This window comes from Paralichthys olivaceus, chromosome 17 (assembly GCF_024713975.1).
Source record: "Paralichthys olivaceus isolate ysfri-2021 chromosome 17, ASM2471397v2, whole genome shotgun sequence".
Classification (NCBI taxonomy): Eukaryota; Metazoa; Chordata; class Actinopteri; order Pleuronectiformes; family Paralichthyidae; genus Paralichthys; species Paralichthys olivaceus.
Genome location: NC_091109.1, coordinates 9,227,138 through 9,253,522, shown reverse-complemented (window position 1 = coordinate 9,253,522; position 26,385 = coordinate 9,227,138). Strand labels below are relative to the sequence as shown.

At 40.5% G+C, this 26,385-nt stretch overlaps 1 protein-coding gene and 1 pseudogene across 1 annotated transcript; both read left to right on the top strand.

Moving 5' to 3' along the window:
* The first annotated feature begins 5,501 nt into the window (after positions 1–5,501).
* Positions 5,502–14,645, top strand: LOC109629513 (crystallin J1B-like; annotated as a pseudogene).
* A 336-nt stretch (positions 14,646–14,981) lies between these two features.
* On the top strand, positions 14,982–24,789 carry sh3glb1a (SH3-domain GRB2-like endophilin B1a). The gene is made up of 9 exons (XM_020087798.2): positions 14,982–15,418; positions 15,770–15,911; positions 16,567–16,695; positions 17,412–17,545; positions 17,913–18,005; positions 20,628–20,717; positions 21,454–21,554; positions 22,031–22,265; positions 23,613–24,789. Exons 1-9 carry the CDS (start codon positions 15,356–15,358, stop codon positions 23,718–23,720), a joined length of 1,095 nt encoding a protein of 364 aa, XP_019943357.1. The 5' UTR covers positions 14,982–15,355; the 3' UTR covers positions 23,721–24,789.
* The last annotated feature ends 1,596 nt before the right edge of the window (positions 24,790–26,385 follow it).

The window sequence follows — 26,385 nt, the reverse complement described above, 5'->3', positions numbered from 1 at the left end:
TGTTCTTGTTGCTGTGATGCATCTTGGATGTTCCTGACCTTTCATTTGCATGAGTGAATTATTAGTTTGTGGAGGAAATGGTGTGTAAGAGCAGATGTGTGTTATCTGCCCACCCTCAGGAGGTTTTGGTGAAGTATCAGTTCTGGTTTAAAAGCTGAATGTTCCTGTCATGGACTGATGATAAGACGCTTCTCTTCTGATTTGCCTCTTTGTTATTTGGGTTTGCGGGTTCTGTGGAAGGCTGTCAGTCTAGCTGTTAAAATTGTTGTGCTTCCTCATTTAAAAAAAAAGTGATGTTGGATGTTTTCGACCAATAAGGTTAAGTCTCCTTTGTTGACCAGTGTCAGAGAGTTTGCATATTTTTTAAAAACTCATCCATTAAAAACTAGTTTCAGTCATTGTCAGATTAGGAGGGGGAAAAAATGAGTTCTGTTTTTACATCAATTGAAAGTGTCAGGTCTAATGATAAGGAACACATGAACACATATAGTATGTGATCATTACTGTAAATTATTTGATAACACAGACCAGTTTGTTTTGACCTATTCTGCATCTCAGCAAATCTCTTTCTTAGCACGTCAGACAAAGTTACTCAGGTCAGACCTCAGCTGCTCAGCCACTTTTTGGTTTATTCTCTGAGGTCACCACACTCTGAGGCAAACATGCTAAAATTCACTTTATTCTCGAAGTATCAAGCATTAACTAATTTCTAACATATGAATGAGGTGCTCTGGACCAAAGGAGACTTCTCCTGGGCTTGACCCTGGTGGTGGTGACGAGGGATGGAGCATGAAGCTGGGAAGTCTCATGAAGGCCTGTGATTGGACACTTGGAGGACAGATGACTTGAGTATCAAGCGTTGAGGTGGTGCAGGGATGGAGGTGGGACACTATACTGTACGATACTATACTATACGATACTGAACTAAGCTCTAACAGGTTACAGGTGATTGGCTCAAGGTGAGCGTGTCAGGCTGTGATTGTCTGAAAAGAACGAATGAGCTGCTGGAGCCCAGAGACAACACGAACTGTGCAAGGAACTTTGTTTCATTAGAAAGGATGTGGGTAAAGATGATGTGCGCCTTAATCTAACCAAAAGCCGCATACTGTCCTTTGTTTCGCTTTTGGCTAGGTGTGCGATTCTATTAAGGTGGAGGGATGCTGCCCCGCCCACACGCTCAGTGGTTAAGGTATATCATGTCCTGTCTAGACCTCGAAAAGATCCGTTATTCAGTTTGTGACTCCAGCAAGAAGTTCCAGAAGGTATGGGGACCTTTCTACTTATATTTACCTTTATTTATTTATCTATTCATCCTGTTTGTTTGTTTATTCACTTATTTTATTTTCATTTTTACTATTTATTTATCTTGCAACTCAATACTTGACTTCCAGCAGTTCCCGACAACACTCCAGGAATAATGCTCCTCAAGAATCATGGTTTGTAGGTGTGGCTAGTGGGAGGGGAGGGATGTTTATGTTTATGTTAAATCCCTCTGAAAAATGTATGAACATGTATGTATATGTGATGTGATACATGTAAAAGTCAAAATTCAATAAAAATAGAGAATGTGGGTGATTCAGCAATACCAGGTGACAGTTTGGATTTCAGTTGTTATTACAGAAAGGTAACAGGTTACAGAAAGAATCAACTTCATTTAGCTGCTTTCAGACATGAACTGAACCCTGGAGATCCTGCAGACATTCTCCCTCTGGATCAATTAAGTATGTATCTATCTGTCTGAACACAAATATCTGACTGAGAGCCTCTGGACTTTCTGTTGACTTTCTCTGGCCAGTCCCCAAGGAAAAGGTCTGCAGAATATCTGATGGAGCCGATGTGAGAACACAGCTGGAGATCCTCAACAAGCGAATGCGCTTGTTGATGATTCAACAGAAACAAAAATTTAACAGAATTAATATGCCTGTGTCATTGTGGAAAACAGCTTTTGTCTCCCCATCTGATTTAAACAATTGGTTTACTTAAATTATTAGTTTTTATTTATAAAGTATCATTGAGTCAGTGAAATATAGTCTTTTTATTAGTGTTGTTGTTGTTGTTGTTATTATTAATAATAATAATATCATTCTTATTGCAGCCTACAGTGCTTCACATGACAAGATAAAAGAATTACATGGAAGAAACTAATAAATCAGTCAATCACAAGAGAACAAAATATATAAAGAACACAGATGTGTAGAAAAGCAGCAGTGATGACAGCATCACATACTGAACTGATACACCCAGGCCATTCTAACTGTATTGCAAAATGCATGCATCACGAGACAGGAAATGTATGCTGGAGAAATCCAATATGTGAACATGAATATAATTACATATACAGTCCAAGTGCTGCTAATCACGTTAACAGTGTCACATGAAGATGTATGAATAAAGAATGAGCAGAAGAGATGGGAAGACAAGACGTAAACCTTCCAGACTCGTTTCTGATTAATACATGGAAACGAGATCCACAGAGTTTAAGATGTGCAGAGGAAGGAAAGAAAAAGCTCCATACAAAGAAAGTATGTCAATGAATCACTCTGAGCACATTTACATACAGTGAGTGAACACAGGCCTGTGCAAACAATACTGTGAAGATTACTCTCCAGCATTTGCGGTTGTAAACACTCGCGTTATCCTGAATTCCTCACTCTCCATCTTCTCCTCTTCATATTTGTGCAGAGGATTTGGACAGATGTCAGAGGAGTGGGGTTTTGTCTGTCCACACAAAAAGTGGTGAAAGAATGGAAGGCCTGAGTTTGTGCGGTACTGTGCGAGCCTCCAGCTTTGTCCTCCACTGCCTGCACACCGGATGCCATGGCTGGCATAGCGTGGATGACAGGAGAGGTGGCTCGTGGCCGAACGCTGGCATACCTCTCGGTACCCTTCTCCTGTTTCAGCTTCCTCTCTCAGACTGGAAAGACGGCCATGGTAATTAACAGCATTCCTCCGATTGATACTACACACACACACACACACACACATGCATGTACAGTATGATCTCAAGGACTGAGGATGCTTTATCACAACATCATTTCAGTGCCACACATACATGGACTGCTCACTTATTCTTTTTAAAATAGCATCAACGCAAAACTGGCCCAACCTATCACATCCAATGTTGATGTAATCTCCTTCAGGACCTCATCGATGCACAGATGAATGATTTGCCGCATATCTGGGTTACTTCATCTGGAATGTGACCAGCACGGGAAAGTAACGACCAACGTGTGAGCATCCAAGATTATGTCTGGGCACATATGGCAGATGTGATGGCACTGCCAGAATTTTTTTCTTTTCTTATTCGATGCCAAAGCACATTATTAAAGTGCTTCAGTGATCAAATAAGAGTGGTTCAGAGAAGAGAAGGAAAAACAATGACTGAAAAAGAGGGCAACAGATTTGAATGTGATAATTTATCCCAGTGTGTGGAACAAAATGTGAATAATTACAACAGAAGAATGGAAGATTAGGATCTTTGGGATCTTATAAGCACCTGTTTTTCTCCTGTTTTCATATATGTGCCATATTACCTTCAAATATGAATGTATTGCACATTGTCTTTTTCAAGTAACAACAGCTGTTTTAAAATGAAGATGCGCTGATGTAAATAGTTGCATTCCAGATTGTAAAATTATAAAACTGACGACTGTGGGCTGATATCATATCACTATAACCTGTTTATATCATAGGAAAAAATCTGAAGGGAAAAGTGCATCCAAAGATAAAGTCATGTGACTTTCACTCAGCTTTTACTCTGTGTTACAAACGTACTTCTAAGAGGTCAACACAAGGAATATTGTTGCTTTCAGGCATGAAGTCTGGACATTTTCCTGAAATTGTCCACAGGGTTTGAATGCGAGAGCTCAAATGTCCAAGTCAGGTGCTACGGACATTTTATGGAACTTATTTTTGAATGTGTTGATGACAGATGCAAAACTGTAAAAACAAAAAGAAGGGAACATGAATGTCTGAACCATATATTGTCCATCAGTCCACCTGAATAGTTATTGAGACATTTTGAGAGACTGAGACTGTATGTGAGAACCAGCTGATGGTACAAGAGGAAAAGTAATTGTGTTTCATCCTCTGGGGACTTTGACTGACATGGTTAGACACGTATTAATTACAATAGGTGGTGAGATATTTCAGTCTGGAGCAAATCAAAAGACGTTTGCCATCCCTGGGGTGATGGTGCTTGAAAAAATGATCAAACCGCCACCACTATAGTTAATAACACTCTGTTTGATTTCCTCAGCTTCAGTGACCTGAACTTTGTCGGTTTTAGCAGCAGCTACCAGAGTGGCGTCTTCTCCTTGTCCCTCCAACTGTACCATAGTCCACAGAGCTCATCAGCTCCCCTCTCGTAAAAAAAATAAAGAAAGAATTCACAGGCACTGCCACATTGTCATCGCTCCATCAATACCCCCCTGCAGCTCTGCCGGGTTGTGATTTACTGAGCTTCTCTTTGCCCGTTGTGTTACCTGATCCGGGGGACGGCGGTGGATCTGTTTGTGCAGCTCATGTGTCCTCTCTGTGAAGGACATGTCTTCTCCCTGCTCTGTGTCCTGCCTCTGGAACAATCATCTCTCAGCTGTACTTGTGACATTTTATTTCAGTGTTCCATTTGTTCATCAACAGGCCCCGATGAAGACAAATAATATTTTCTCATATGTGACATCTCAGTAAAATAGATTTTCTTGAGCAGAACTTAGATAAATACCTACGGTCTTTTCCCCAAAATCAAATCCACAGCAACAACCCAGATGTAACACTGTGGAAGACCATAGCATCTGCTCTTCATTGTTTTCTAACAGCTATTGATTGTCTGACCCTGCCCTTATAGCATGCTATTTTGCTGGATTAGGAGGCCAGAAGAGAAATCAATGGGCTGGGATCCTCATGAGAGGCCGGGGATAAGTGGAGGCTGGCCAAGTCTTGCAGGGTTTCATCAGCTGGAGGGGATCAGCTGGGGAACTAACTGGGTGGAGGCAGTGGAGTGGGGAGAACACGGACAATCAAAATGGCCTAGGGAATTCTTCATTGTGTAGTAATTTGCCCTCTGGTGCTGCGGCACGATGGTGCGAGATTCATTCTTTATTGATCATCCTCACATGGCAGCCATCTTCCTTACATCATGCTTAGAGGGGGGAACCTCACATGCTCTTATGAACAGAATAATGATTGTGCTGTTATGATTCAAGTTTATAAAACACAGGGAATCAGACAAACTGTTTTCATTACACAGTCCCTTACTGACAAGATGATGGAGAGTTCAAATCTGGAGGCAGATGTTTCGAGGTTAAAGAACATATTTGACAGCTCATTAGCTCCTGCTGGAGAACCACTAACGTCCATTTGTTTGTTGGTTTATATTTTGTTGTTTGTGATTAAATTAGAGTAAAACAACTGAAATGATTTCACATACTTTGCTAATTGGTTGAGTGTTCTCACCTGCTCCTGGGCCTCCACCAAAAATGCTCTGCGTGTGCTTATCACAGGCCTGATGGTGCCCACCCCCATCTCCACCCCGTAACGAAACAGACAAGACTTTATAAGTCATTTTCAAGTGACTGTTACAAGGTGAAGACGAGGCTCCAAGCTGATGATAAACAAGTCTTTGTTTTGTTCGACAGCACTCGAGGACTTCGAGGACTTCCAAGGTATGAATGCATGAAATTACAGCCAAATGTTCCCTCTGTGAGAGCGAGGAGAAGAATACATTATCTCATCTTTTTAACAGATGTAAGGTCATTGAAGAATTGTGGTGTTGCGTAACATTTCAAGCTGAAACTAAATAAATGACTTAGAGCAAGAGGAGGGCAAGTATGACTCCACAATAAGAATTTCATCATGGAATAGAAAAACATAATTACTAATTAGTTTTTTATCAATTGTAACACGGAGAACAATATTTTAGACCATTTCCAACAACAATTATAAGCTTTGTTTTCATTAATGAAAATTACAGCAATTATAGTATTTTGGTTTTTATTTGGGATGATTATTTGGGAGTTAGCTCATTAGTTTGTGTGTGTGTGTGTGTGTGTGTGTGTGTGTGTGTGTGTGTGTGTGTGTGTGTGTGTGTGTGTGTGTGTGTGTGTGTGTGTGTGTGTGCGTGTGAGTAGATGGCCTTAAGTGTGTCGGACAGGTCCATGGGGGCCATCATCGGGGCAGCAGTGGCAGATGCAGCAGGTAAGATAAACTGTATTTAATACTGACCCTCATACTGTGTTAATTACAACAACCGGACAAATCTGCCTTATTCAGTCTCCATTTAGGATCCAGTGCATATACTTTACATAATGAATTTTACACAGCAGCTTATTGTTTTCTTCAGTCGTGACCAGTAACATTATCAGTACCATTATAGCAACATGTGTACGTGCTGATAAAACATGAGGGCGGGGTTTTAACTTGTACACCACATGAGGTTATGAAAGCTGAGTTTCTGTAGCTGCTGCTCTGACAAACATGAATGAACCAAGAGGAACTTTTACTTAACTTCCACACATCATTCTCACCAGACCACTGACGTTTGTTTTATGTAGATGACTGCTTTTATCAGAAGTGGAGGAAGAACTCAAACTTTTTACTGAAGTAAGAGTAGAGTAGTAAAATTGTTTTCAAGTAAAGTGAAGTACCACATTAACTTTTCTACTAAATATAGTGAAGAGTATTAAAAGTAAAGGTACTTGCTGAATGTTTGTTTTATGTAGATGACTGCTTTTATCAGAAGTGGAGGAAGAACTCAAACTTTTTACTGAAGTAAGAGTAGAGTAGTAAAATTGTTTTCAAGTAAAGTGAAGTACCACATTAACTTTTCTACTAAATATAGTGAAGAGTATTAAAAGTAAAGGTACTTGCTGAATGTAGCCTGTTCCCCAATGCAATGTTCTACTAGTAATAGTGTCATGGCAGGGTTTAATATTACCTGCTCGCTATGAAGTTTCCCTCATGCTATTTGTTACTTTTTAAAATATTTGTGAATTTAAATTACAGATATTTGCTGATATGTATAGTGGAGTAAAAGTGAAAAGTACCTGAAAATCTACTTGAGTAAAGTACAAATACATGAAAATGTACAATCATGAAATCAATGTACTTCATTACATCCCACCGATGGCTTTAATACAGCACTTATCTAGTATGAACAAATACTCAAAGTACTTTACACTACAAGTGACATTTACCCATCGCAGACATATTCATACAATAAATGTTTGTATCACTCATTCATTCAAAACAGAGCTTAACGTGTAATTGTTGTTTGGAGCCATGATTCTGCTCTAGTATAACACACAATCGTCACCCCCATCCCCCACTCCCCCGCTCCATGCTATCTACTATCGACAGACTGTATGTACAGTAGGTCATGTCAAATACATCAGGAAAAGAAAACTATTGAATGTTCCATCATTTCCCCCTGTGTGTTTGTGTGTGTGTGTGTGTGTGTGTGTGTGTGTGTGTGTGTGTTTGTGTGTGGGTGGGTGGGTGTGTTTGTGCCCCTTGCCCAAACAGCCCAGCCCATGCACTGGATCTACAATCCAGACAGGCTCAGTGAAGTTCTGTCTGATCTGGAGCCGTGTCCCGAGTTCAGGCCTCAGTCAGCGAATCCATTCTACCGCAGGACGACTGGCGAGCAGACCTGCTATGGAGACCAGGCGTATGTCCTGCTCGAATCACTGAGTCAGCGTGGAGGTACTGAAATTCACCCAGAAAGACTGTATGTGTCATCCATAGATTTTAGACACATGGCATAGATCATTATCTAGTATCAGTATCTACCACTGCAACATTTTACACTATGCGTCATAGAGTGTATATCAACATAGACAACAGTGTGATCAGTGTGTAACTAGGTTAACTAGGCAACTGCCTAAAACGACAGAATTCATTTTTGAGAAAACGTTTATTTGACATGTATTTGATTTTTTTATTTGATCCATGTCCCGTCCACTTACATAGAGAAGGAAGGTTTATCTATACTGCAGCCAGCAACTAGATGGTGATCTAGATACTTTGGTATTACTTTAAGGGAGCAGTCATGTCATCCATCTTTAAATACAGTCTATGAGTCGCATTTATACTGATGTGAATGGACTTTCAATTTGAAAGCAGGACTTATTGATTTCACACAACAATGGTGGGACAACATAATTTGTCAATTCTACACCTAAAATTCTAGTGGTTGGAAAATTGACTTGTTGCACAAAAAGCATAGAGGCAAAAAAAAAATCAAACAAATGACTTTTCATGCATGTTTAGAAGCAGCATGAGTGCGAGGAGAAGAGCTGAAGCTGGAGTGAAGGAAACCTGTCCAAGCCCCAGAATATCTGAGTAATACCGCAAAGTTTCAGCTCAAGTAGAGTAATCTAAGCACAAGCAGGGGCTAATTGAGTGTGAGCGCAGCAGTTTGAGAAAAAGCTTTGCAAAATCTGAACATGAAATCAGTCCTACCCTAAAACTGAGAGACCAAGCTTCCCAAATTAGTTTTGTACTGTTTAGGCCATGTTTCTCATTTACCACAAACTTAGGTTGTATCATTGCCTGAAGTGGCCCACATGTTATCTGGGACACTTTTAACCTTTTTATGCCCTGGAAGACCATAAAACTCTTCCTGTCTTCTTCCTGTGAAGCAATATGTTTAGAGCCATCATCATACAAAGTGACGTCTTCCTGCTCTTATTTGATTATGGCCGTTACAGTCGTCTACAGCGTCCATCTTAGTGAGCCTAATGCACTCTATGGATGTTTTACTGAATCTGGGGCCAGTTGCAAAACCAGTAGTTTGACGTTTGATGCTGCTGGTGAAGCTGCGTGATTGATTTCTGACAGAGTGCATCCTGTGTTGGCAGATATCGACGTGGACGACTTGACCAAGCGCATCTACAAGTTCTTTGGTGCGGGAACCGTGTACGACCTGCCTCTCAATGACCCTTACAGGAAGAAAGAAGGTGCAGTACCTGTCCATCTAACCACATGACATGTTGAGTAGATAAGAAGAGAAGATAATTTTGTATTAGTCCCACAACGGGCAAATTTGCAGTGCAAAGAAGACAAAAAAAGCCTAAAATGATGTGAGCCATTTGTTTCTGTCTGAAACATAATGATTTTCCTGCCAGTGGGAAACTCCCTCTCCATGAAAATATTCCATACTTCCTTGTCCAAGCTGCTGACCAGTGCTGTGGATAGTTTTTTGCTGTCAGGATATCATATTAAATACAGTGCTGCCATAAAACACCATAACAACACAGGACACCTTTGGGTGCAGTAAACCACAGGAAGCTTTATGTCTGCGCTGTGTCATCATCATGGACAGTGAAAGTCTTCATGAGTGAAGAGAAGAGAAACTTGTCCTGTCTTCACTGGCCTGTTTGGTCCTGCAGCCATACTCACCATATTATCTGTTGTTTCGATTTGTCAGGTCCCAAAGTGGTACTGCCCATCGATGGGCCGTGGAAGAACAGCAGCCTGAAGGCTTTCTTCAGAAACGTGGACGCTGGCAAAGAGGAAACTGGTACAGACCATAAAAACAGACCATGAGAACTGTATGAACACATCTGTCATGCCCTGACATCTGGATGTGAGAGAAGTTCAGTCATTAAGATGTGTGCAGTTCCTCAATTAAATCTATTTTTTTTTCTCTTGCTCCTCCACCTGGTTATTGGGAGAAACTGCACATGATTATAAACAAAGGAAATACCACAAATTAAACTCTTAACTCCACTGTATTTGAAAAATATTTAATTCCCTGTGTTCGGTTTAATTTAGCATGAGGACATCTATGATGCACTGTGACAGAAGCAAACTCCTATTGGCTGTAAGTGCCAGTGTTGTCCATCAATATAGGTTCAGGCCAAATACTAATTCTTCAGTGTTGCAATTGACAATTAAGGAATATAAAAACTGACTATCATCATCATCAGTCATCTGATTGCATATATACTGAATATAGTTCATATAGATATTGTTTGAAAAATCTGTTTACAATTCAAAACCAAGTTCATTTAAATTCTCCTAACTTTTCCCTTATAAGTCACTCACTTGACTCCATGCTTATGAATAGTCCGATGATCCTCTCACTAAAATCCTTAAGAGAGCAGTCACAAAATTGTCTTTTTGATTGTTGTATAATGTTTGCATATGTGTGTGTTTTCTGAGGCTGTGACGTGGACTGTCAGATGGACGGCGTCACTAAGCTGGCCCCAGTGGTCGCCATGTTCGCTGGGCGGCCTGAGATGCTGGAGAAAGTGGAGAAAGCCACACGGGTCACGCAGAACAACGACATGTGTGTGGCTGTGACTCTGGCAGCAGCGAGGTGAGAGTGACAGCTGTCTAACACACTTACCATTATAATAATTATATTTCAACAATAAAAACAATATTTACACGTGAAATGAATCTGGCTGAACTCACATGATCCAGTTTAGAAGGGAGACAAACCTTTGGTCCGTCTGGCTTTATTAGGGTTTTGGAGCATTTCATTCTGAATGGTCCAGATGCCAACGCTCTGGACGTAGTTCTGGCTCAGCTGAATGACCCAAAGAGACAGAACCCTCAGGAGCTGGATCGGGCCGTCATCGGTAAGGATCATGTGTCTTTAATGCTGCTTTGATCCATCCAACCTTTGCTGAATGTCTTCTTCACGCTCTCTCCCTATTTCATACTATCCTATCAATAAATGCAAAAATTCCCCAAAAACATTCTTCGAAAAAAAAAAGACAGCTGTAGTTTCTGCATTTCAGTTTTTCTGCCAAACAAACAAATGAGATGGAACAAGAGCCTTTTATCTGTGCTGTTATGTCACTCTCACACAGATTAGTCAGGAAAGGAAAAGTTGTTAGGTTAGTTGAAGGTCATTGACTCCTTGCTGTAGTCCAATAATGATGATATATAATAATGATATAATACATAATAATTATATATTAATATAATAACAATATTGATGAGAAAGATATCCATCCTCTCATCTCTTAGTGAAATCTGAAGCTTTTTTGAAGTGGAGTGTATTCCATGGGTTTTGTGTGAGGTCTTATGATTTGCAGGATCTATGATATATTTGTTTTTATTCTTCTCGTGTTGTTGCTCATAACAAACAGAGGGAGAAGTGGGCAAAACACAAAGCTCATAAACCAGCACATCAAAGTCAAAGTCAAAGTCAAAGTAGCTTTATTGTCAACTATTTCACATGTAAACATACAAAGCAGTCGAAAGAACGTTTCCCACTCTCCCCACAGTGAAACATATAAAGTGCACAGGCACAACAGATAAACAACAGATAAACATTACATTACAGCAGTGCAAGTTAAAAGAGGTAAAAGTGATAAGTGATAAAAAAGTGATAAAGTGATAAAGTCTTATGGGAAATGTGGTCAAAACTGGAAGAAAGACATAGAGCTCTGTGCAGGAAAATATTAATCTTCAAAATGTTCTTTTTTTAAAGTTGTTCTATGGAAATCAAAATCTACTGTTTCTCAGATGTAAAAGATAGCTGGTGTGTGTTTTGACAGGCATCTCAAAAATAGGGGGGAAATCTGGCAGCAAAAATTGCCAAACACATACAAACTACAGTAAAAGATGTTAGTCTACAGAAATAAAAACTGATAGAAATACAAATAGATATATTCAGCAAAAGGATGTGCATTTCATTGTATTTTTTATATATACTTTAATGCAATTTAACTTTCAAGACCATTAACCTATTTAATAATCCAGTTATGTTAATTCTGGAATTATTCTTTTCTTTTTTTGTTTATTATCTTTTTGTTTGTTTCATTTTATGTATACTGATAATAAAAGTAATTTGCTATATTTTTATGGTATTTGTACTACCTCTTGGAAAAACTGTATAATATAGTATTTTTCTGTGTTAGTATTTTTCTTAATCTCTCTCCTTGTATCTCTGCCAAAGCACATCTCCACCAGGTGAAGGACAACCTGGGGAAGACATCCCAGCAGCTCATACCTGCTGTGTTCTCAAACACATGAGGTGAGTCCCATCAGTGGTAGCAGCATGTTTACGTGGCACACAGGCCTTCGTGGCCTCTTCCTGACAGTAGATTCTTTGGGTTTATGATCTCCTGACTTAATGGCCCCCCTCCTCTTTCCTCCTCATCCCTCTTCCCCTGCTGAGGTTAGTGTCTCAGGTTTTACGGGTCGAAAGCCTGAGACACCTAATGTGCACATGAAGAAGAGATCTGCTCTCCAGATCTGTTCAAATGCAGCCTGGTGGTTTTATTACCTCCGCCGAGGAGGTCATGTTTTCATCTGCATTTGTCTGTTGGTTAGCAAGATCGCGCAACAGCTACAGGATGGATTCCCATGAAACTTGGTTCGGCCCCTGTACATCAACAAATAGGGCTAGAAACCTTTAACTACCCCGAATGTGTAGCTGAGGAACATAATGTGGCTCCAGCTATATGGCTTGTTTTAATGTAAGGGGACTGTTGGGCCTTGTCAGAGGTATGTGCTCTACAGAGTGCAATTCTAGTTTTGTATGGGACACTACTAACTCACACTTGAACAGATTGGATCCTCCGATCTGTTTCTGTATCATTTGTCATTTGTCCCACCCTGCTCTGCTGATTCTGACTCTTCTTTTCAAGTTTTGCCCGGTGCGTTCCAGGGAGCGCTTCACGGAGTTCTGACGCTGACCCAGCTGGATGAAGCAGTCAGAGACACCATGCGCTGCGGGGGATGCACCGCTAGTCGAGCCTCCTTCATTGGAGCCTGTTTTGGGGCACAGGTACTGTACTTATTCCCACTGTTGACTCTTTGTTTACCAGGTTGACAGTGTGACACACTTGTCATCATATTCAGTCACATCAGGGAGGCACATGTGCACCCATGCCTCCCTGCAGTTTGGGTCGAGACAGGAAGTGAGTTTTTTTGGTATGTTTTTTGTACGTTGTTGTCTTCAGTCGATGTGCGTTTGATAAGGTTGACAGTGAGCTGATATGGTTAAAAAAAACTTTTGTGGTGCTTTCAGCTGTCATCTTGGTGTGTTTTCAGACCGGTCTCCAGGGAATCCCAGAGTCTTGGAGGAAGAGGACGTTCAGATATCCTCTGCTGCTGGAGTTGGCTGAAAACGTTATCCAGAAAAAGTCGGCAGATGAAGTTTAGTTTTGAAATCGACCCAAACAAATCCTGTCGATGATTTTTCTTTCATGAGACTTGTTGTATTGCAGTACTTTGACATGGCAGCCCATGACAGTTTCATTTTAAAGTCTTGGACTGAATGAAACTCGAAACTTCTGTTTATGTTGTCAAAGATGCTTCATGCAAGAAAGTGAAAATGTGTATTCGTGTTGTGATGAGGACACGAGACATATTTATCTAAAACAGCTGCATTGTAAGAAAAAGCGATTTTAAAAAATGAATGAAGAACTTTTGAATGGGTCCATTATCTTTTCTTTGCTGCAGAGTGGACTTAAAGGATTTCCCTGCATTGCCTTGGGGAGATTAAGTTTTCTGCAGTCAGGTTTCATCAGGTTTCCTTCTTCTCTTCCCCTTGAGTACTTTGTGTTATTGTGAAGCGAAAGAGCAGACACCAGATTTACTCCTGCAACATATTCCCTCCTCAAAGGAGCTGTTCTGCCTCTCGAAAAGTGCTGACTTCCATATTTATGTGTTTCAAGCAGCCGCCCCAACAGTTCTGACAGTCCGCCAAGTGTGAAGCAGCCAGAGCCTTAATATCTTTGTAACAGCCTGGTTATAAAGGTGCAGCGTGCAGGCTACCGTCAGTGTCCCTAAGCTGCTTTTACAGCTTGAGTCATTGACAATAATGAATAGGAAGAAGTTCAGGCTGTAGATCAACTTCTTCACTGGTTTTACATGTCATTTTGGCAGTGCATTGAGAATTCACTTGTGTTTCAGCTGTGCATCCTCAACACTGAGCAGAGAGGCTGCAGAAGCTCACAGAGGGAAAGTCATTTGATTTCTCTCTCGGCCTGACTTCCTCCCACACAGCAGGTAGAAGCCGCCGTCTGGCATAATGACAACCAGACCTGAAGAGTGTTTTTGTTTTTCCAAAATCTGCCAAAGTCCACTTCCTCAAGACATTTGCAGAGGAAGGGGAGATGGTTGCAAAAGATATTACGGTGTGGAAATATTATCTTGCAGTTGTGTCAGCGTTGCTCATCAGCACAGGACGAGTCAAAAAAGATTACAGGTCAAACTGTTTTATACAGTTATTATGGGAAAGGTATAAGACAATCTGTGCACTGTGCAGGTTTCACACATGCAGGCACCAGACTTGCATCTTGCTGGTATTCTCAGGGGGAGGCCTGAAACTATCTCTTCCTGTCATCTATGATTGCCTCGCTTGCACCAGTTTGTGTCTGTATCCATCCATGGCTGCCGCCTTTAAAAAAATGCTGACAGTATTGGGACAGATGAGCCTCCTATCTCCTTCTCTACATAGAAGTGATGCATTATTAAAAGACTAAAATGTGACATGTCCTTTTTTTAATGGGAAGCTGCTAGTGTTGGGTCTATGTTAACATTGTGTATTTACATTACATTTAGAAATGACAGATAAAGGGTCAGTGGGGTCAAACCATTATAACCAGTGTTTATTCTACAGAAGGTTTGAATTTGTGTGATACTCTTTTGTCTACCAATAAAAGCATGTGTGCCTTGAATTCAGAACTGATCTGTGTTTTTTTTTCTTATCTTATTGCCAGCTACAAAAAAAGATGCCATAGTGTAAAGGCCAGTTGCAGAAACACATTTATTTGTCTTCATTTACTTCTGGATCAGGTTTATTGTTGTTGTTGATGTTTTCTATTTCTATTTTTATTCATTTTTATTGGAAAAAAAACATAAAAAGGGATAAGAAAAAACGTGGACTGCACATGTAAAGCATATATAATAGAAAAATAAACATCTGTGTAGAAATGAAGTAAATAAATAAAAATCACATTTGGTAAGAATGTTTTAATATTTCCATTTGACACTGAACGCAACAGAAGATTATTGAAAGCAAAGTGGAGCAAGAGAGAAATCTCCACCAACTTTCGTCAGTGAAAACCAAACACCAGCTGTTTGTGGGACAGTCGACTGGAATAAATGGCGACACTTTAGCTACATCCTATGCTGTGTAGTTCGCGTTCACCTTTATTGTGACAGACTTAAAAATAAATACGTTATTCGTGATTTATTATTTAAATTCCAGTGATTATTGTCAGAACTGGGCGGAGACGTCATCATCTTGTCGGTGTAGTATCTCTGCGGGAACAGCTGGGTGGACCTCCGTCTAAGCTCTGCTTCACTGGTATCTGATGTAGGGATGGCCGTCGGGCTGTGAGACAGACTAGCTGCTGGAGTTAAGTGTTTATTTCCCCGCTGTGCCATGGACTTCAACGTTAAGCGGCTCGCCGCGGACGCCGGTACTTTCCTGAGCCGGGCGGTGCAGGTACGTTCGCCCGCTTGGTTCGCTGAGGTTGCAGCCAAACAACATTAGCTGCTAGCTTAGATAGCGTTAGCTCGCCTGTTAGCTCAACGGTTAACTTTGCTGTTGTGGTGTAGCCGGGAGGGAATGTGACGTGCGGGGTTTAACACCTTCATAGGGTCGCGTTGTGTAAATGGTTCCCGCTACATGTCAGTGTGTTTTATAGTTGTTCACCACACACCCCGGAGCAGGCCGCAGGAAGCAGCAGCAGCATTAGCATCTGCAGCAGCCGGGGCGAGTAATGTCAGTCCTGGAGCTAACCCTCCAGGCTGTTAGCTCCGTGTTCACCATGTAACCGAGTCTTTTCTGCGTCAGTTCACAGAGGAGAAGCTCGGCCAGGCTGAGAAGACAGAGTTGGACGCTCATCTGGAGAACCTGCTGGTCCGAGCTGAGAGCACCAAGCAATGGACGGAGAGGATCATGAAGCAGACAGAAATCCTTCTACAGCCCAACCCGAGTAAGAGCCACACTTCTGACACAACACACCCCGACATACTGGACTCCTCGGGGCAGGTGCCGACACTATGGAGGCCCTTTGCTGCACAAACCCTGTTTACAGAGTTACTGCATCACAAGATTGACCCACCCACACATCGCAACAGCAAATGCAGTATGTGGAAATGAGCTATTCTGGGAAATGAGACCAATTAGATCATCTAGACAGGAGGTGGTTCACTGAAGAGCGTTTCAGTGTCCTATTTAGCATGGGCCACATACAAGTGCTTGTTTAACTTGTGTCAGGAGGCAGGGTGTCTGTGAAGTGTGTGAGCTCAGCTGTGCATCCTCTCCAGTTCACATCATGATGCCACATCATAGTACAACAAACAGAGACAGACCAGCTGTTGGCGAGAGTAATCCTGGATGAAGTAAACTGGTTTTAATCGACCTTTTTCATGTTCATACACCACGTTCCTCACATATGCTGCGACCCTGCCTTTTCATGCGATGTGACAAGGTGAAACAAATCCCATCAGGTGTGATGGAGAAGTCTTTGGGTTCATTATTAAAGCTAATTTTTACAGACTCACTGTCCCAAATTCAGTGTCTGCATCTGGCTCCCTCACTGTAGTCTTGTGACTTTCTAATTGAGTTTTCCTGTCGTTAAACCCCAGATCTCCGGCTCGAAGAGTTTGTGTATGAAAAACTGGAGAAAAAAGCCCCGACGCGGGTGAACAATCACGAGCTGTTGGGCCAGTCTATGATCGAGTCGGGAAATGAGTTTGGTCCTGGAACTGCCTACGGTGAGTGAGACACTCAGTGCTCTGTCAAATTTTAAAATGTTTTTAATATGTGCTATGACTTTGAATAGCATATTGCCTGCCATGGTTTCCCCTCCATCTGTAAATCATGTTATTCCACTGTTGTGGCCATTGCCTCTTTCTTTTTCCTCATTTACACTTAAACTAGAAGGTATACATGGCTTTCTTTAAACGCAGGCAAAACAGCTGAAAAAGGTGATTTCTCTAGTGACTCCTTTTTCATGAGTCATGATCAACGTCCCTGGAAACGTTGCTGTCTCGCCAGTGTTGCATCTTGTATGATACAAAGGAAAAATTGCTGTTGCCTATTGTTCCTAAGATACAAAAAACAATAAGCACACAATAGTTCATGGCCGTTTAGGCGCCATGCTTTGAAGTTCAATGCACGTCATAACTTTACATAAAGGCTGCAGCGTCAACATCTAGGCTGCCAAAATAAAGACAAAGAGGAAGAAATTATTGCATTTACCCAACTAAGAAACATGTCTACTGCAGAGTCATTTAATACGGGAATGAATGCTGATTGTGTCCATTCCCACTGCAGTCAAAAGACAGATGTTAGTGGATGTTTTTGACCAGCAGACAAGGGGCTTCACCTTGAACAGCAGCTTTTTAAACTAATCCTTTTGCTTCTGAACAGTCTTGTGTCCGTTGTTGTCCCGGAGGTAATGTTTCTTTTGTGCTGCTCATCATTTCAGGAAATGCTCTGATAAAATGTGGTGAGACAGAGAAACAGATTGGTGGAGCTGAGCGGGAGCTCATCCAAAGTGCTGCCATCAACTTCCTGACACCTTTCCGAAACTTTCTAGAGGGCGACTTCAAAACCATCCTTGTGAGTTCGACCCTTTATGACATGTTTGTAATCTGATTCACTTGTCATTGGACTTTGAACTTTTCTTTGGATAATTCCCAACAATAAACTGATATCATGATTGTGGAGTCTTAAAGCTGTCTTAATCTTTATTGTGGTATATGTAGAAACACTGATCACAGCTGTATCTTAAACCAAAGCCTCCATCAGATCACCAGGATTATCCCCTTCTATAACTGATGCTGTACAGTTAGGTTGATGAGTTCATTATGAACACAAGCACGTTTATCACATTTTTCATGGTCTGGTCTCATCTGCATGAAAAGTTTGACATTGTTTGGTGCCTGGAGCAGAAGTTGTTTCTCATTCCGCTGTGATTTATGTCCAGAAAGAAAGAAAGCTACTGCAGGTCAAACGCCTGGATCTGGATGCAGCTAAGACAAGGCTAAAGAAAGCCAGGATGGCTGACGCAAGAGCTGTGGTACGTATACACACACACACATGCATCGTCATCAATGGAACACAGTCATTGTTTTGCACCTGGATTTTATTTAGTGGTTATTAATGACCAGCCATTGGGAATTCTGCTTTCTCTAAAATCATTAGCCAACTTGTTTTCAGAGGAAGAAAAGCTGTCATGCATATCCTCTTCCCTCTGTCTCAGATCCGACACACCAAGTTATTCAACATAAAAGCTACCATTTTATCTCTAGAGACCTCAACACGGTCACATGAGCCACTTCCCTTTTTCTGGACAGTTGCTGTGATGTGTCAGTTCTCGTTGTTTGTGCCTTTGTTTTTAAAACAGAACATTATTTATAAGGTGACAGTGTCTTATTCCAGTCTTAATGTGTGAGGAAGATATTTATCTCTGTTACAATATGTTGAGCTCAGTGTTTCTTGTTGTGCTGTTCTGTCAGTTTAAAGTTACACATGCAGACTCAAAACCTGCCTCTAAATACTGTTAAATGCTTTACTTTGTTAAAAGTTGCAGGTAGTTTGCAGTATGTTTATTCTATTTGAGACAGTATTCCAGTGAGACAGAAAACACATGTACTTCGAAGTCAATTTTCCTATTTCAATATGATCAAGACAATAGTCTGAAAAAGACACTGCCAACAGCATTTTCTGATTATCTTAACCAGAGTAAGGTCATACTCAAAATTAGCAATAATCCAATTTGGACATGTGGATTTTTCTGACTTAAGTGGCAGTATGTAGACATTATGACAGTTTTGGAGTTTTCACAGCATTTTGTGACATCAACATACGTCAATTACTTACTGTTTGATGACATATGCCCTGGGTTTGTGTTTGAACAAGATGAGAAAATAACGAGGAGTTGAGGCTTTTACAAAATGAGAAAGAAAACCACTAAAGGTCTGTGTGCATTAAAGGTTGTGGTTTTAAAGTTCTAGTAGGAAAAACTAATGTAAACATCATAATCTGAGTAATTTCTTATCCTGAATAAGGTTAGTAGTCAGATTATTGGTGCCCACGTAAACTTCATCAATGTCTGAGTATAATACTTTTTGTGTATATTGTTTCAGAATGTGTCGGGGATGGAAAACACAGAGAAATTATCCTAGAAAAGCCCTTTTCGCTGCAGTCAAAGTGCTGTTTGTACACACTGTATTTTAGTTAAAGGTACGACAGTAACATAGCAAGTGAAATTACATCACTTGTCAAAACACAAGAATAGAAATTGTATTCTGGAAATATGTGCTTTTGCATATATAACAGAATAAAACTTGTCAGATGAACTTATAAAATGACAGAAATCTAAAATACTAATAACAACAATGGGCCATTGAGAACATATGTGGGAAGGAAGAAGCAAAAGAGCCGAGAATCAATGAGCTTAAACTCCTTCCCTCTATGAAGAACTATTATTACTGTATGGCACATTAAGAGCCACGTTGTCCCTGCAGTCTTACGGTGTGTTTAAACTCTACGAGACAATGTGTTCAGTCAACAGTGTCTGAGGAAACACACGCTCATGAAAGAGATAAGTGTCTCCTGAATTCAGGACCTGTAAACAGTTGTTTCTGCCTTAATCTGTGGTTGAAGGATCTTGGGTGTTTGATTGTGTGAAAGCTGAGGTTGACAAATGCTTTATGTATGACATTGTTCTAGTCCCACTACCTCCTCCAAAGTGTGGTTTCTACACACAGACTCACAATTAAACACACAGTTTAAGGATGTGTTGTGTTGGCCATGCAGCAGCTGTAGCTTTAACTACTGTGTCACTGTTTTCAAAACACAAAGCAGCAGATGTGAGCAGAGGAAGTGACAGAGGTGAGTGGAATGTTGGAGCCATCTTTGAAACACACACACACACCCACACCCCCCCTAATGCTAGTGTCAGCAGCTGTCTCTGTCTCTTGCATGACACACACACACACACACACACACTGTCAGAGCTGATTTAAAATGTCCTACACCTTCTGGAAAGTCCGTCCTCCTCACCTCTCTCTGAGGCTCCAATGTAAACACAGTGGAGCTCAGGACAGTGAGGACATTGTCACTCTCAGCTCCGGACCGTTATATTTATCAAATCACAACAAGCCATTGTTCCACCGGGTCTCATATTGGATCCTTTGGCTCAATATGAGGAAAAGGAAATGTCATGTTCAGTTGTTGTGTTCTCCTCCCTGTTTTTTCCACACAAAGTTTCTTGTAATGCCAGTTTACATTTAGATTTTTATTTATGGTTTTTAGCTGCTTGGACTTTCATGTCATGTCTCACTAGATGCACAGATACCAATTCTGGCGTCTTTATGTTTTGTGGTTGAATGAACTGCTCATTTTTATTTTTTTAAATCTTTTGTTAATATTCTGTTTTTTTTACAACATGATGCATTCAGATACGTTTTGCCTGAAATATTTTAATATAATATTAATATATCATATACTAATAACAATATTTTTATTTACTCCGATTTTTCAACCATATGTGTGTCTCTGGTCTGTACATCACTCTGTTTACAGTAATACTGTATGTTCTAAAGATATTTTACTTTGTGTTAAGATCTCTCCTGCTCAGAAATGTGATCTTGTTATGTGAGATTCCTTTTTTTTTTCGTGGTTTCATCTCTCCCAGGCCGAGCAGGAGTTGAGAATGACCCAGAGTGAGTTCGACCGGCAGGCAGAGATCACCCGGCTGCTGCTGGAGGGCGTCAGCAGCACCCACGTACGTATTCTATCTCAGCCTGGCAGAGCATCCAGGTTCACATAATGTGTCAAATACGATCGGCTGTTTCTCAGGATTCCTCCTCAATCGCCATTTAGTCATTAAACAAATTATACCAATTGATGTTGTTACATTTTGGCAGCAAGACCTGACGTGTGACCTCGGGCAACACCAAATGTTTTTAATGAAAAAACAACTGCACCCTTAGAATATTCAATGCTGAGTTTCTTTTTAAGAAAATGTTTCCTAGCTTTTCTCAGACTTATAATTATAGCATAATATAGTTTTTATATTTTCTGTAGGTTTGCTTTTTTTTTACCAGCAGATAGAAGAAAAGTTAAATATCTTATAAATAAAATCATGTATGTGGTCACAGCCATGTATTATCTGCCTGCAGTTTCCCCGTCTTTATGCCTAGTTAAGATAATTATATGTTCACCTCATGTTTTAAAACTATTCCTCTAACAAAGGTCCTTATATTCCTACAAGGTTGGTTGAAATTTGTTATGACTTGACTGTTCACTTAGACTAATAAAAATAAGTGAATAATAAGTAAATTGATCCCTCATTAATAAATTGATTACATGTATTTATAAAATGGAACCTCTGAGAATTCAAATACTGAAGCTAAATATATCTCTTAAATTCTTAAATACGTACTTTAGTTGTACTTTGATTAAACATGTACAAAAACTGATACAAAATATAACTCCCACCTCTGCTCACGCATTTCCAGGCACACCAACTACGCTGCTTGAATGACTTTGTGGAGGCCCAGACTACGTACTACGCACAGTGTTACCAGTACATGGTGGATCTCCAAAAGCAGCTGGGCAGGTAAAATACAACCTGACACTTATCACAGCACATGAGCTGGCACAAAACAGGTCATGTTATATAGAGGGAGACATTTCAGGGTCACACAAACCTCACCGGAAAACCTCAGACTTAATCTGCATTCATTAGAAACTCAAACACTCTCAGTTCACAGATGTAAATTATGTTTCCTTCTGAAGTGCTTCAATATCCAACATGTCTTTAGAGGCTCTGTGAGGGAAAAAGTGTTAGCATGTTTTGAATATTTTTGTTTAATAAACGCAAGCTGTGTAAGTTCATGTAGGGATACAGAAAATATTCATCCTTCAGTTTAAGAGGAAAATGATGAATGCCCACTGAAGATGATCCACAGAGAAGTCTACTGTAATGAAACATTTACCGGGAGAGAAACTGTCCAGTGTACCTGCTGATGTTAACACTGAAGAACACCCAGCTGTTTCAACCCGCACTCCTCATCTTCCGCTCCCTTCCACCAGTTTCCCCACGTCATTCTCCAACAACAACCAGTCGTCTGTGTCGGGCGGGGCCAGCATCTCGGTGCCCACCATCCCGGTGTCGGCCTCCTTGCCCAGCGTGTCTGGGGGCCACGGCAGCTCTGCGGTGTCGGGCGGATTCAATGAATTGCGTAGCTCGAACGGGAGTCGCAAAGCCAGAGTTCTTTACGACTACGACGCTGCCAGCAGCAGCGAGCTGTCCCTGCTGGCTGATGAGGTGAGTCTGACACGACAGCTTATTAGTTACTATCCAGTGGAAAAATCAAAATGTAAAATATAAGCGTAAAATCAGATTTTAAATACAGGCTAGTGTTATAGTATTCAGATACCAACATTAGGAAGTCTAAGTTAATCCCAAACTGAAACTGATATGTGTCAGTTTTCCCTGAGCGTCTCCCTGCTGCAGCACTGGAGCAGTTCCTGTACCGTGGAACATAAGCCTTTTCCTTTCCTGGAAAAAGCTCTCGACTGTCCACAACGAGCCTGTGGTTAACTACCAATGATTCAGCATTACTCCTTCAGTGAAATACACACAGTCAGAAAACTTCTCCAGTCAACTCTCACATTTCACTAGCCCACTTTGCCACATTAAAGAATTTTATTTTCAGTTGCCTTTATCATTGATAACAGATGATACAGAAACTGTATAATTACAGATGTTCTGATACCGATTTCCCCCTCTCGTTACCAGTTCTGAAACCTGGACTTTGTATATTGGCCGATACCAAAAACTCTTCAGACACCAGTGCATTTTTTTAAAGAACAACTTTAGCCCCTTTTCCACTGTTAAAAATATCCACTAACACATTTGTCTTCAATGGGCATGGACACAATCTGCGTTCACAAATGACTCTGTGGTAAACTCTGTTTCTTTTTTTATCGGCTCCAGCTCCGATCAGCAGTGAAGGAAACATGACACCCGGGCAAATACACACATTTCTTGTTCTTTATTTGGCGGTCTAGATACTGTCGAGGTTATGAAGCACATTGAACTTCCAGGCATTGGTGCACAAATGGTGATTTGTATTTTTTTGAGAGAGCTTCTCAGGCTTTTTTTTATGTGTTGCATTTAAAAAATCTACGTATACCTGATAAATATGAGGTAAAATATGTATTAGATGACGTATTTTAGGAGCTGTGTGCTACTAACCCTGTATGGAAGTGATGATTGCTTTTATTGTCATACGACTGAAGTCTTGCATAAGGTTCACATCACTGTTTTACTTATTACTTACTTACTTTCCAGCGTGTAATGTTGCCAAATTGTTGACATTTTAGCTAGCTCTGGCTAGTGCTACACTACCAGAAATCACCTCTAAAATCAGCTCTTGTCAGCAGCAGCACAGTGCAACAGCTGTGGAAGGGAAAAGAACACTGCAGTTTCATCTGGTTAAAACAAATATACTTTAAAAGACGTGGTATCAGATCAGTACATAGAGAAGTGCACTCTCCAATGCCAGAACCTATATCTCGGTGGTATTGGGGGCGTTTCCAATACTGATATCAAAAAGTCTCTATTTAAAATAATAATTCTGTACATTAAATTGTGTATCCGTGTGTCCAGGTGATCACAGTCAGTAGCGTCCCGGGCATGGATTCAGACTGGCTGATGGGTGAGCGAGGAAACCAGAAGGGCAAAGTGCCGATCACCTACCTGGAGCTGCTTAACTGAGCTCCCATTGTGATCCCATATTTATCTTGTGATGCGGGGAACAGGCCTCACTTCTCTTCATTTCAGTCATTTTTACAATGAGTTTTATTTGTATGAAAAGAAGATGGGAGTCTCGCTTTTAGACGGCTCGACCTGGATTGAATAAATCTGAGCGAGGGGAAAGGAAATGGACCCATTCCCTGATGTGTTTGTATGCAACTGCAGTACATTTCTAAAACCTGCTTCCATGCCTTTGTGTTTGAATCCATGCAATCTGCAATATGTACCAGAGCATCCCCCAAACTTCAACTCTTTGTCTTGTTTACAATATTTTATATCTGATGGGTTATTATTTTTCAAGTAGTGAAACAGTAGATTCAATTTTAAAGGCAAAAAAGCACTTCAGTTTGAAGTGGAGAAAGTGATGCTGATTATTTTAAAGTCTTATTTTATGTTTGATGATCTCATGGTGCAGTAGCTCTTATGGTCATCTCCCAAGTATGAACAGATTTTTTTTAACAGTATCATATGTGTTGTGTGTCAGCTTTATTCTCATGAAGCCTTACTGCACAGTGAGTAATGCACTGTTCCTTTAGCCACGTGGAAGTAAATGAAAGTCAAATGTCATCCATGATATAAAGTGTCTTGTCACAGGGAATCAGTCTAAAACCATTTGCTTGTTTTGCAGCACCTCCAGCAGTATTGAGACTCATCCCTGTCGCCTCTTTTTGTATTTGGAAACCAAAAGTTCAACATTTATCAGCTCTCTGATCAAATGACTCATTAGTGAATTACCCATAAACACACAATCTGTGTTTAGTGCCTCAGGCTGTGTTTACTCTAAACGAAGAAAAGGCATCAAAGACAAAGCTTTTTTTTTGACTGTCATCATCATCATCATATATCATTTCTCAGTTTCTCCCTGAACCAGCATTTCAACTCCACATTTAAATAAACTCCTGTTAGATTCTGGGAGATTTAAGTATATTACTATACAGCTGCTTTTTGTTATGTGTGTAACTGAAAAAAAAAAAAAGCATACAATTGTAAAATAATATTGTGCATTTAAATAAAAGAAATATCACTTAAATGATTGATTTCATTTTTTATTGTGAATGTCCGTTAATTTTCAGTGCTTCACATTGAGCCTTTGTGTTCATGGTCTGAACCACTGGGGGGCAGAACAGGCAACACGATCAGTGTGTCTGTTCTGTGACGTGCACCTGGTTCTACATACTATTGGACTCATTTGAACCAGTGTGTGAATTGGCAGGATCACTTGAGACTGAGAATGAAAAATGACGGTGACACCTGCTAATGTCTCACGTATGACTGACATGGCCGACACAGCTCCGTGGAAAAATGACAGTGTTAATTACACAACAGACAAATGACATACAAAACATGGCTACGCTTTAGTTATGCAATAACTATTTGGACCTAAATAGTCCAATGTTGCTTTACAAAATTATGAAAAGTAAATTTGTATATAGGTAGTTTGCATATGTCTTATCTCAATAATGAGCTAAAGATCTGCAACAAATTTGCAGTATTTACCTCATGACACAAAATGGATTTCGTGTGTGGAAACAAATGAGACAAGGAGAGACATCAGTAAACACAAGCAGCACCATGCTCCAGGTCAAACATCCCAATTGTGTAATACAAAGACGATATCAGCAAATGCTATGGACAGAATAATGCCTGGAAGAGAAAGATTCTTTTTCTGAAGAAAACATTAAAGATTCTTTTGATTGTGGACTTCACACTGGTCTTCACTGATAATTCTGAACTCATTTCAAAGCTGTTTCTGCAGTGTGTGTGTTGTTGTTTTTTAATTTGCCCTGGTGTTACTCTGGACTGACTCGTTTTGATCATGTCTTTATTTAAGTAGATACTGCACTGTAGATCCTGTAGTATCGGCTTTACTTGAGCCAACATGTTGAGGGGGCTCCTCTCTGACCACAGCAAGATTCCAGCAGCAACTTTAATCTAGAAGATGAACAACTGCTATGAAGTGCTTCCTGCCTAATCAGGAAGTCCAGTGACTCAGCCTGTCATAAGAGCAGGAAGGGTTAAGAGGAAGTGGAGTTTTGCAAAACTCGCTGAGAAGTTTTTTATTTTCCAGCACACGTCAGATATATTCAGAGATAACCTTTGACCTTAGCAGCCAAACAGGTTTGTAGTCATGAAACCACAGCTGAACAGTGTCCCGACACTTTATCACTCCAAAAAACCCCACCCACTCAGATAAAGTAATTCATTCACAAATTCATCAGATGAGTGACAGCATGTCTGAGAAATAAAACTGTCCTCGTTACACCGTCCTTATTTTCTTTCCCATGTTGCACAAGAGAATAGAGAACGCTTGTGTGGCATCTGACTCGCTCTAAGTTCACTTGATGAACAGGGTTTCTATTCTGTGGTGTCTCTTCAGCTGTCTAAAAACAGACTGTTACACTCCAAGGAAACTCTCATAGAGAGCGACGAGAGAAGAATGAGCGAGGTTCAAAAATAGCAGAAAAACACTGAGTTTGTTTAAATGTCATCTGTCGTCTGTTCTGGATCCATTCCAGTTTTTTCTTCACTAATGATGTTGTCGTTGCAGGAGGCGAGGTCTAATGTGACCTGCCTGCTCTGATCGGATCAGTAGATCAGTTCCCCTCTCTTTATTGATTAGTACCAG

Bases quoted from the DNA above. Each gene is read 5' to 3' on its own strand.
- sh3glb1a (XM_020087798.2), top strand. From the start codon at position 15,356: ATGGACTTCAACGTTAAGCGGCTCGCCGCGGACGCCGGTACTTTCCTG. The intron at 15,912-16,566 runs GTAAGAGCCACA...GTTAAACCCCAG, and splicing joins CCTTCTACAGCCCAACCCGA to ATCTCCGGCTCGAAGAGTTT. The intron at 21,555-22,030 runs GTAAAATACAAC...CCCTTCCACCAG, and splicing joins CTCCAAAAGCAGCTGGGCAG to TTTCCCCACGTCATTCTCCA.